The sequence below is a fragment of the Cimex lectularius genome, unplaced genomic scaffold, assembly GCF_000648675.2.
Source record: "Cimex lectularius strain Harlan isolate CLEC.00 unplaced genomic scaffold, Clec_2.1 scaffold153, whole genome shotgun sequence".
NCBI lineage: Eukaryota > Metazoa > Arthropoda > Insecta > Hemiptera > Cimicidae > Cimex > Cimex lectularius.
The window spans coordinates 928,597-941,455 of record NW_019392833.1 but is presented as its reverse complement, the minus strand read 5'-3'; the positions used below and the strand labels follow the sequence as shown (position 1 = coordinate 941,455).

At 34.6% G+C, this 12,859-nt stretch overlaps 1 protein-coding gene across 2 annotated transcripts in view; it reads right to left on the bottom strand.

Annotated features, from left to right (window-relative positions):
* Positions 1–74: 74 nt before the first annotated feature.
* LOC106670541 (prominin-2) overlaps positions 75–12,859 on the bottom strand; it is a 44,948-nt gene continuing 32,163 nt past the window's right edge. The window contains exons 9-18 of one of the 2 annotated variants that reach the window (XM_014400990.2): positions 9,447–9,617; positions 9,232–9,331; positions 8,931–9,167; positions 8,629–8,851; positions 5,126–5,287; positions 4,930–5,064; positions 4,095–4,253; positions 3,924–4,036; positions 3,481–3,519; positions 75–3,426 (exon numbers count right to left, since the gene is read on the bottom strand). In XM_014400990.2, coding sequence (XP_014256476.1) covers positions 3,405–3,426; positions 3,481–3,519; positions 3,924–4,036; positions 4,095–4,253; positions 4,930–5,064; positions 5,126–5,287; positions 8,629–8,851; positions 8,931–9,167; positions 9,232–9,331; positions 9,447–9,617 — 1,361 coding nt within the window. In that variant the 3' untranslated portion in view covers positions 75–3,404. The remainder of the gene's footprint in view (positions 3,427–3,480; positions 3,520–3,923; positions 4,037–4,094; positions 4,254–4,929; positions 5,065–5,125; positions 5,288–8,628; positions 8,852–8,930; positions 9,168–9,231; positions 9,332–9,446; positions 9,618–12,859) is intronic. The other variant, XM_024228556.1, reaches the window with a different exon arrangement.

Here is a 12,859-nt window from a genome sequence, read left to right as displayed (position 1 = left end):
CTTTATTATGGACAGATTTTTTTTGGAATATGGCGGGTGATATTTTAATTTTATGTTTATAACTTTTAATTAGTTTTTGTTTTCTAACGGTCTTAATGACTATTATTGGAATTTTGTTAATTCGTAATTTTGTTAATGTGAAACTATTTTAGAATTTTCTTTTTATTGGTATATTTTTAAATATCTTTTATTTTTATTTTTTAAACAACTCATGTAATTGGTGTAAATTAGGTACTGCTTAGTAGACTGATAATTAATAATAATGAATAATAATATTAATAATAATAATAATAATATAAAAAGTAATTCTATATTTAAAACATATTTGAAGGAAAAATACAAAAAAGTATATATGTAATTAAAGTCACCTCTCAGCACTAAGCCTGTAAGTGTGATTTAAAGAGATTATAATGTATATTTAAATATGTAATGGACCCTTGGCATTTATATGGACCGACTAAATTAGTTTATAAAAATATAACAATTACCTCATCGCCATTACTTGTTAGGTGTTAAATCATATCAGATTTTTCGAATTTTTACCACCATATTTATAAAATCATATGGATATGCTTTAATACATATTTGTGCAACTTTTTAACGATTCAGTTTTTATTTTGTTGGTTTTTAAAAATTGTTTGGGAGAATTCAGTGTTGTGCGTTGTTTGTGTTAATTAAAAAAAAGTCTTTGTGCCAATTTAAATGGAGCTTTTTGCTTTGTTTTTGTGTTGCTTGTGTAACGCAAAGGAAGCAGTTAGATCTTCAATATAATAAATGTGCCTTCAACTTCAGCAATAAGTAATCTAATTGTTTCAAGTCTTCCGCTTTTCCCATAGTGGCATGACCGTCTTTCTTTTTCGCTTTCAAGACAATCCCATGGTTGATGCGCTTCTTTTAAAATTTACGTCTCTTTTTCAAACTATTATTGTAATAGCCCTTGAGCATATTGTTGGGCCAGATTATCATATTTTGGTATATGTAATATTTTCTTGGCATGTTTTAGACCAGTTCACTTTCCAAAGCTTGTTATAAAAATGTTTAGGGTGAATGTAAAAAAAAATTAATAAAAAGAACTCGACAAACTACATTTTAGACAAAGAAAATCTATGTGTAACATTGTAACCTCTGTGTAATTGTTTTACCTATTTTGAAAATAAAATAAATTCAGAACAAGTCTGTCTAGACATATTTTCTCCATTTACTACAATTGTTAAAGAATAAAATTCTGTGCTGTAATATTCTGAAATGTAGAAAAAAGTTGCACATCTTGTATTAAAGTGTTTTTTGTTTTAATAGAAGATTGTAGAAGAAGACACTTTGTATAATAATAATCTAATATTTCTTGTGAGTTGATATTTGTAAAATCCACAGAAAGAACGGTAAACTGAACAAAAAGGGGGTTGGGGATTTTTGCCTTACTTGTAATTGTTCAGGTCTTGACAAGCCAATAACCACAAAAGTATTGTTTAGAATGTACCACAATTAATGGCAATTGTAGTTTATATTTTACTAGCTCTTGTATATAAAAATGTAGTTGTATTTGATTTGTAATAACGGCAAGAAAATTAAGGCCGTATGCATACCAAAATCTTTTTTTCAATGTTGTCACAAGCTGGAGCTTCTCAGATATCAAGATGCCTTAAAACAATTTTGAGATTTAATAGCAGAAAAGAAATAAACCGTTAACTAGAATTGTTGCCTTATAACAACTGTGAATGTGTTTATAAGCACTGTGTAATAATAATTGTAAAGGTGACACAATTTACGCTTTTTGGTCTGCATCAAGATACAGAAACGGTTCTCTACCCCCCTTTTACCCGATGCACCGCACGGATCAATAGAAGCTTTGGACCCCGAATTTATTTATTTTCTTGTGATGTGATAACCTTTCGAAACGTATGTAGATAATTTTAGTTTTAATTGCAAAATAAAGCCTGTATTCGATGGTAATAATTGTAATGTTGTTCTACATTTTATGTCTTGTGTAATATTTCACCGGATTATTGTAGGGAAACGGTTGGTTTTTTAGGTAGATTGATTTTCTCAGATAAAACCCCTTGTAATCTGTGATTCACTTTTGACTGTTAGTATTTTGCTAAATGTGCGCTCTTTTTAAATTATAGCCAAAGTATTTATAAAATTTATTAATTCCTTGCTAATGATTGACTGCATAATTGAATATTTATAATAAGAGAGGTAACCAAATAATGTACTAAAGCCCAAAGGTGTTGTTGTGCCACCTAGTTCGTTTTTGTTTTCTTTTTAAAAGCCTTAATATAAAAAAACAAATCCTTATATCAGCTGTTTACAATGTATACATGTGTGATCTGAAAGCTGTATAGGCATTTTATAGAAAACACTTGTACATAAAGAAAAAAGTATAAAGTAATATATTTAGTGAAACTACAGTTTAGAGATGAAAGTAGAGACTATGTTAATGACGATTGACAAGTCAAGTTTTCTATGAACAATAATACATTTCGTTCCAGTAGGTGCACTTATTATTTATAATGAAACAAAAAGTTCCAAAATGCCAACTAATTCTTTAAAAATGTACCGTTTGTTATATTTATTATATTGACAAAATTAAACTATTTAAATGACAAAATATTAAAAAAAAGCTATATTTCTTGTATTTAATTTGTGTGATAGCGCTTGCCTCAAATAATAATAAATTAATAAAAATACAAAACAATTGAAAAAAAAAAAAAATGAACCAAAAATTATTGTTCATCAAAAATTGCAATTTCCTTGTTATCAATATTTGATTAATGAAACCTTGTAGTTTATAATTTTAATAAAAGTGTTAAAACATTTTGTATCCACATCATATTTAACTACAATGATTTGTTTGTTTAAAAATATATTCTGTTTTTAGAATTTAACCTTTCAATATTTTATTCTTCACGAATGGCAAACTAATTTGGATTTTTCCAAGAGGTGAATTTTTATCTTTTAAAGGAATTTAATTTAATTATATCCTCTAGTGTCAATGGTGTTCTTCAGTTGAGTATATCTACTAGTATGAAATGTTTTGTTAGTACTTCTTAAGTTTTAAGTTATTCAATAACCTTATTTATAAATTGTTTTCACACATGCATATCCTCATGTCATACATCACCACATATGTCTGGTTTAATTTATAAAAAAAACACGGTTTGACTTCTAAAAGGTTTAATGTAAAACAAGATTAAAATTAAAGATTTATTCATGTGTTTAATGAAAAAACTTGTTGGTGAAATATCACCGCTGTGCAAAAATGGCATGATAACTTTGTCGATATGCATTTCAGCTGCTGCCATGACATATAGAAAAGAAACAATGAATACACTCCTTTCATCTTGTTTTTGAGTAAGATCCGTCGTCGATTTCTCACTGCTATAGGCGCTGGTTCATAAAGCACATCACCAGTTTTCTTCTGGCAGGCTGTGGGAAAAATTTTATGTTATAACAATTTGTGAGATTTAATTTGAAAGTTACCTGGTGTTGGCCCAGTCTCCTTCACTGCTCGTTCGATTTCTGAAATGAACAAATTAAATTTATTCTGGCTATTAAAAATCTTGCTCATCAATTTAATGAATAATGAATTTGATCAATTTAACAAATCTTATTTTGTTTAATATAGATTTTTCTCATGGACAAAATAATTATTCTCTGTAGTTAAATGATAAGTTTTTAAAGTATATGCTATTTTTGGTATATTTAAAGTATATTAATAATGGTTGGAATGGTTTCAATTATGAACTATTACTTTTATTCTTGTTTAAATAGAAGAGCCGTGTTTAGATGTGAAGTTTATTTTTAACGTTCATCTCATGTGAATAATTTGATGTATATTTCTGTGAACTTTGTACTATGAATGATGGAGAGAAAATTTGTAATTTGTTATTTCTTTATTTTATATTTAATATGTAATTACTTACAATGCTGGGTTCAGGTCAGAGTTCTGGTTGTAGTACTCGATCAGCTTCAGGCATATAGGCGTGATGAAAATAAGGATCAACAGGCACCAAACTGTTGAGAACCAAAAACCATTCTGTCCATGGAAATAAGTTGTAAAAAAAGCATTCAGTCCATGACATGAAAGATCTTACCAAAGGATCGATCGTCCTTCGGCAAACGTGGGCCCTTAAGGATTCAAAAATCTCCCAAAATTTGTAGCAAGACGTTTTATTACCTCGTATTATATTCAGCACAAATTTTTGGTACTGTTCCAAATAGTTTTCAATCCTGGCTGTAAACGTTTTTATGTTCTGAAACATATTCATATATTGCATATTGTGTATCATTTAGAAATTGCTGCTTTATATAAAGTGTGATTGAGAGATATAGAGTGTGATATAAATTTGGTAGTATTGTATAATCGTGAGAGTGATAAAATAGATTCTCCCTACGTGTTCTTATATTGTTGTAGATCATTGAAACTTTCACAAAAATCTTTTATTTGCCAAGGCAAAGCAGGTAATAGAGGTTAGTGATGTATATAAGTTAAGCCCACACATGCACATACACAGCCGAACCTATCACTTCCGCAGTGTGCCAACAATAACTCAGCGGTACACTGAGAATCACCCACCTCGGGCTTTGGCAGACCAGGGTCATGCCTTGGTCTCTTCCGTCCCATGCCGAAGTTGAGCTCTGATGCTACCAAAAGCTGTGTCTTTTCAGCCCTCAACGTAATCAGTTTTCAAATCCAAACTCAGCCACTCATAAATACACCATTTTCTGTTTATATGCCATTCACTCGTGGTGATGGAGTACTTGATATTCCTTCATCACCCTTAATACATATAAATTACCTAATTGAGGATTGATGGGGTACTCAATATTCAGTCATTGACTCTCACACTACACATACACGCCAATAAATAAATAGGGGCAAAAACAATGCATCAATATAATAAAGGTAATAGAGAAACATAAAATTACATGTTGTGCTATTGATGACCCATGATTTGCAATGTAATATTGAACGGCCTTAGTATGTGATAGAGAGTGATTAACTTGTTGCAGTAGTGGATTTACTTTAAGCTCCAGAGCTGTTAAATGGAACACCATATTTTCCTGTAATAAAAACAGTAAAATATTTTAAAAATTGCCTTCAGATACAAGTTGAAATAAATACTTTGTGGTTTTCCAATTCGCCTAATATCGGTGATATGAGATTCTTGCTTTTAACAGCCAGGGATTTTAACTGGTTCGATGTTATACGATCGTTGGTTTGCTTTGCAACACCCTGTAGTTGAGTGACGACCGAATCCAAATCTGTGCTTATAGGTCCCATCATCTGTAAAAAATATTAGAAACAAAACTAAATTTCAACACAATAAAAATGGCCGTGAGTAACAATTATTGCAAACATTGATAAAAACTAACAAGAAAAAGAGGTCAACCCTGGAAAATAGATGACATTTTATAAAACCAAAAAGTCTGACCTAGTGTGAAGGAGGCTTTGAAATAATGTACGGAGAAAGAAATGCTGTCTTGTATTCATGTATTCAGCACATGTAAAGGATTATTCTGACTCATCTCACGATTTATAGCAATTTTATCCAATCCAGCGGATGTTAGATCATGGAAATAATTCACTTATTCGTCAAAAGTAATAAGCAGGTGGGTATTTAACGTTTTATCTCTAGGTTTGTCCGTTGTACAATAAATAAAAAGATAAAAATTTCACTTGTACAGAAATTGCGCCAATTTTCGATTCATATGAGAACAAGATATGATCGACCAGATGGACTTAACAATTAAAAAAATACTTAGCTGGACTAAATGCTAGAAAGACGTGAATTGTAATATCACAGAATCCAGAGCAAAAAGTAGGGATTAAAAAAAAAGGACATTGCAAAAAGAAAGTTCAGATAAGTATAAGTTCTTATCGCCCAAAATTGCTTTTATGGTAAGAAAAAATGACCAAAGGGTAGTATTAAAACAAGTGGGATGATTGGGACTGATATAGAAATAACTAATAACTTGCTGTAAAACATTATCAATGACAACCAGAACGATTATAACAATATTTTTTTAACAACAAGGATTATCCTTTGGGGTAGGATAAGCTAATGCCCAACCGCAGGCAAGGCAAAACGAGCTGAAACCTGAAACCTCTTGTCCTTGTTGAAGGCACCTCTTTTTTTAAAATTGTAAATGGCAAGGATATACGTATGTCACTGATCACTTTCTTTTCTTTTTTTCAATTTTAATACATTTATTTAATACGTTATTTTAACTTATTTGGCTCAGGTACCGGTTTTTCTTTTATTTAATTAATTTGTTCTAGTTGTGACACGGATTTGTTCACACTCATGAGTGACACAAGTTGCTTGATGTGATCGTAATGCGATATAGGATAAATTTTTGATAATAGATAAGGGACAGTTAAATAATTCTTCCAAGTTTCCAAAAATAGTGTTGACACGTGTGAGATATTAGATAAAATATTTTTTTGTAGGCCTCTTAGTTTAGGTCTCAGGGCCAGATTACCAACGATTTCTATCAAATCTTTGTCAGATTAAATTTAATAGATCCGTAGTTCTTCAAAATTTCGTCGGTGGACCAGAAAGAATGAAGTGTATTAGGGAGGCCCTTGACAAAACTTCCCGATTTCCAACAGATTTTGACTAAATCTTGATAGATTACTTAATCTACAACTGTATATTTATTTTACACAACCAGCAGATTACATTTCTATTTTGGCACGTGAGATTAATTGGCATTACAGATGAAGCTACTTATTGACACCACTCTAGACTAATCATTTAAAAGGGTCCTGATGCATATTCTTAATACAATATTTAAAGAAACAGTCAATATCTGTTAGTACATCAATATAAAAAACAAGTCAATATATCAACAAATAGTATCAATTTATTTATTTAGAAATCGTGAGATGCGGTCTGGTGTGATGTGGGTTTCAGAAAAACATTTTCTATATCGTGCCAACGTTTCGATCTTTATTGAGATCATCTTCAGGGCATGGGATTTACAAACATTGTTTACATATAACAATTACATTTTGGATGTGCAAAATATATTTTTTTATATATTCAATCAAAGTATTTCTACTCACTCAAAGTGTTTGTCTTCTGTGTAATTGTGCCAGTCTTGCGTGTCGTGTCGAGAGTGCCAGTGAGATTTTGCTGTTTTATGTTTATATACGTTGGATTTTGAAGGGGTAGGGAAGGAAGTCGGTATAGAAAAGACATTTTTGTATAAAGCGTCGGCTTCTTTGAGGCGAAAAGAGCCGACGAAGAGAAAAAATGTGTTGGCAATGATTCGGTCAGATTATCCTTTTATATAGAAAGGGATAAATAGGAAAAGGAAAGCTAAATTGTTGGGAAATTAGACTATGTCAAAAATATTTGATGTGTGGAATGTAATATGATGATATAGGTATGCTATCTGTATTGAATTTGATTAATGATATTGGCGTAGCTGCGACTGAGTTTACATGTATCTGTTCTGTAATTGGTGCTGTGTTTATTTCTGTTTATATAAACCATTTCTAAGAAATTGCGTTTATGTTTGTTTTATTCTGTGTGTAATACTTTTGGATTTTTGAAGCCGAAATTGTGTTGGTGTTCAAGATGGTGGGTAGCGAGTGCTGTAGGATTTTGCTTAGGTTTTTTGCAATCATAGATATGTTGCTTTACTCTCTTGTCCAGATATTGGGATGTAAGACCGATGTAAGTTGCCGGACAGTTTAAACAGTTGATCTTGTAGATTACGTCAGATTTATTTGTTATTGGTGTGGAATTTTTAATTTTGGAAAAAAGTGTTTGAATTGTTTTATAATTTTTGAAAGCTATTTTGAAGCTATCGGACAAGAGAAATATGTTTAATTTATGTGATAGGCCTTGGATCTCTGCTCAAAAATGTAATTGTTATATGTAAACAATGTTTGTAAATCCCAGGCCCTGAAGATGATCTCAATAAAGATCGAAACGTTGGCACGATAAAGAAAATGTTTTTCTGAAACCCGCATCACACCAGACCGCATCTCACGATTTCTAAATAAATATCGATTAACGGTCACTAATCACCACACGTATCAATTTATGTTGACAGGTAAGTAGTACAAGGTTCTTTACAAAGCGATGTACATTTCCACCCACTCAGTGGTTTTGGGTGGATTTTTGTGTTCTTAGCGTGTAACAGTTCAATAATTAAATAAAGTTACAGTAAATCATATCGAAACCAGAATGATATATAAAAAGAATTTTTTTTCGAGAAGGCTCATTTAATGGACAAAGTTTAAGCCCAGGAGGCTGATCATTCACCGGCAATTTGGTCAAAGTTGTGATAGTTCTATAATATTACATAATGCATTTAATTAGAGAAATACTGGAGAAGATACATTGAGGGGGCTACTCAATTCATATTGCAATTATTAAATTAAATTTTGTTTCACGACCAAGCAGAAAAATAATCTTGTCATGTTTCACCCAAAGTTGATATGGCGTTTCGTTTAGCATAGAACGTTACTTTCTATACACTTAACAAAATGATACTAACAACATTAATGCAAAATTTTATAACGACAAAACATTAAAAAAAGTCAAAACAGTTTAATACTTTATAAGTAAAATAGATTTATAGCTTAAATAGTTAAGAAAAACTTGTCACCTTTGTGCGAAACGTTGTCAGGTTTACCAAGAGGCCTTGCTGCAGGTCGACTAACCTGAAGATCATTTTCGGGTCGAAGAAGTGCATATTAGCCAAGTCGATCTTTATTTCTTCGAGCCCTTTGTACACGAAGTGCCATTTGGTCAGGTTCACCAATTCTTCGATGTCGAGCATGGTTTTCAGGTTGAACGCCGAGTAAGACGATACGTTTTTCTTGCATTCGCTTGAAAGGTTCAACAAGTTTAAAGTAAGGTTGTCAAATCGAAAAAGCGAGTTGCATTTAAAATGTGATTTTTCTTTACCTTAAAATGTTGCCGATGGGAAGAGGCAGACTGCCGTTTCTGTGTATAACGTAGGAGAGATAAGACTCTTCATCCACGTCCGTGCTCATGATCGTGTCGACGAATTTACTGAGGTCGTCGAAGTTTTCCTCCCGCATGGTCCGGCAGACGCACGACTCACCGTGACCGCCGATGTACACCGTCATCGAGGAGAACATCCACAGACAGACCGACACTATCGCTGTGAGAATCAGCGTTCTACAACCCACAAAATAATAAAACACAAAAAAATCTCTAACTGCATAAGAGTTGTTGAAGATACATGATCAATGTGGGCGAGGAGTTATTTTCTGCTCCACAACAGCCACAGCAGGTCGCTCCTGTCATCAAAGCCCAGATGTAGAGAATAAGCAATCCTGAAACTAAACTGTAAACTGACCAAGTTGGCTCATTCCAGCCTTTTCAGATGTATATAACGTCTGTTAAAAATTGACGGATGAATTGGTAAAAAACAATATTGGGACATTTGTGAATTACCTAAACCGACGAGCCAACGCCAGTATTCAAATTGCAACAGTTGGTCCAGTTTTGGCATCGAGGTCGCTTTCAGATCGTACAACGCGATGTTCGTCCTCGTTTTTATCACATCCAGAGAAGAAGCCGCAGACATCAAATCTGCCTTCTTCTTCATAACTTCATTTATGACGGCTGGAATACAGTATTTTAATAATTTATTAGGTTGAAATTATGCATAGAGGAAAGAAAGGTGCAGAAGTTACAACCATCTATTTGTCGGCTTAAAAATTGTAATGAATTTCTAAAATATGGCACTAATTATGAATTTTATAAAACTAAAACAATGAAAGAGAGAGAGAGAGAGTGAGATAGAGAGGGAGAGAGTGAGAGAGCAAGAGAGAGAGTGAGAGGGGGAGAGAGAGAGAGAGCGAGAGATAGAGAGAGAGAGAGAGCAAGAGAGAGAGAGAGAGAGAGAGAGAGAGAGAGAGAGAGAGAGAGAGAGAGAGAGAGAGAGAGAGAGAGAGAAATGACAGATTGGAGATAGATAGAACAATAGACAGATAGAAAAATAGACATTCATATACATAGCACATATAGTACATACAGCACATAAAAATATAAAAAGACATACATACAGACGGATAAATTATACATAGACAAACTGAAGATAAATACAGAACAACTGATTAATGTGTTTTCTCTTTGAAATCATTCCTCTTTTCTAACGCAAAAAATACACTTCAAATTTTTGTGTGTAAATATTATTATTACTAAATAGTATTACATATGCATTTTTTGTAATAGCATCTAACAACTAAAAATGACAATGTCAACAAATAAAAATAATGGCAATAATAAATGAAATAATACTGGTGGGAATTTCAGATTTACTATGCTGATGTTATGTTGTTCGTAGCAGGTTTACAGAGGGAGACAAACATATTAGAAAGATATTTGATTGTTAACCTTGGTCATTTTTAGAAAGGGTGGCAGAGTTGCCCGCACTGAGTTTTTCGTACATGCTTTCCCGTATACTCGGTCGTCCTAAAAAGGACTATTGTCCTTTTAACGTCTTTAAGTAAGGATCTTTAACGTCCGCACCTAGCCTATTCGGCCTTATCGGACGTTTTGAGATGGGTGTTACTGCCGCATCATTGGTGTAGAGGCAGCTCAGCCCCGAGGAGCCAACACAACCTCGCTCCTCGCTTGCCCATTCAGAGTGGTCGGGTCCGCATTAAGCATCGAACCGTATGCCACGCGCAAAGGGCTACCTAAGCCGAAATACATAAGCCCGGTTTCCCGCGCACTCCCTAAATAGAGAAGATATCCTAAGATCTAAATATCTCCCAGAGTATTGGGGCTAAATTGGCGTAGAATCTACCGGATCCGCTCCGGCCGCGGTTTTGTTTATTGTGGGATTGCTAACCACCCCCTAGAGGAGTACCGCCTACGGTAAAAGCTTCCAATCGAGCTCAGCCTACACCTACGTGCAAATCATAATCGAGTAGGAGCAACCCATACACTACCCGTTCCCATCCGCCACTACTCACGCATTCGAGGGACTTATCAGCATAATCATAGCGTCCTCAACGCTTATACGCTGCCGTCCGATCCGCCGTATCCCGTGAGGCCGGGTGAATAACGGTGGTCATACGCAAGTTTCGTGCGAAGGTCATAGGTAGAAGACAGCCTCTTCTCTAAATTCCCGCCAGGGGCGTCACCACGTACCTCTGCGAATCCATTGCCAGTGTAACAGGGGCTGAATTTTGGAACATTTCTGTTACCCCGTAGTACAGATGGTTATGCACCTTCCCCCGTCTATGCAAACAGGATCTGGTACCCTAACCCTCGTGTGCCTCTGATAAGGCACCCGAGGCCGACACGAGTACAGCTTGTGCTTTAGAGAGGTTGCCACGCCCTCTGGGCTACACCTTTATTATAACCAAGGGTTGGGAGGGGATCACAGGATAGAATGAAGGAACCTGGATTGAGAAAGGGACTTGGATGAGGACACGAGGTGCACCTTTTCAGGGCCCCGAGCCTTAACCACATTGTCGTCGCTGTGGTACCACATTGAGTGGGCCACAATCCTAGGGTGGATAGTTTTTCGTACAAGAAAGGCTTTTGGGAAAGCGCCGCGTTTTAGTCATCTTATCGACTCGATGGTATTAGTAGTATAAATCGCCGTGGGTTTCTGATTGGAAAATCAAAGAGTACTGTTAGTTGCCTCCAGTTGCCCTTCCAAGACTGTCGAGATTAATTACTTTACTTTTACTCATTTGATGGAAAAAGCTTTCAAAACTAATTCAGAGGCCTCCACGGTGGAAGCGGCGCAAATGCTACGCAGATCTGCTGCAACTTGTTGAAATTGTAAATCACTACAAATATCTTGGAATCTCCGTCCAATATCATTTGAAACGGGTGTCGTCTAGGGTTAAGATGGGATTAAACAGAATTCGGTCTGGCTTAATGTTAAATTACAACATTCCACTGAAAGCAAACCTCAACATATTTAATGCTGTCTCCAGGTCTGTGCATGCCATGTTCAATGCATGCCAAGTTTGGGGATATCAACAGTACGAAGTAGTTGAGAAATTTCTGATTTTTTCAAAAAGCTTTTTAGCCTCCCCTCCTCAACTCCTCGGTAAAATATAATTAAGTTAGCTCTGACCATAAGCTGTAAAAATTTCCCAAGAAAGCGAAAACAATGTAAGAATATGACATGTATCAACAAATAAACAAATTACTAGTGTTCGTTGTCTAAGGTCGAAAAACGATGGCAAGTAGTCTTAAATTCTCGGGCGTACGCATTAATCGAGTTTTCACATCGTTGTTCTCCAAGTTATTTCCACACAGTTGTAGTTCAACGAACATATTTGCCGATTGATTTATAATTTAAGAGGAGCCCACCCGAATGGACGGGAAAAGCGGTGATTTACTCTGAGATAGGAAGTATAAAAAGTTAGGTTTCTGTTCATCACGGACAATTGAATCTTCCGACTACGTGTTCTCGGCCATAAATGGGAAATAAAATGATTTGTTTCTGAGACCTGACCATGTGCTTGGAAGACAAATTGTGTTAGAGCCAATATACACAAGACAGTAACACTTTCGTCACTATTTTCTTCTGCGTGGAAGAGAAAAGTTCTTCAGGAGTGAATTCTGCAAAATCCACAAAATTATTTACAACCACGGAACAATGATTATGCTCGGCGTGACACCCCACGCATTAAAAGTGGATAGCGTAAATATCGAAACACTTTCCGACGTCTTTAATTTCCTGGCACGTTTCTAAGTTTTTCGACATCCGTCTTCAACTTCTACCTTAAAGTGCTGAATCAAACTTCTAAAAGGAGGTTCGGGACAACTTGGAAAAACTCATGGTTAATTGATATTTAAAAAACTCCGGAAAATATGGTGCAAAATGAACATCC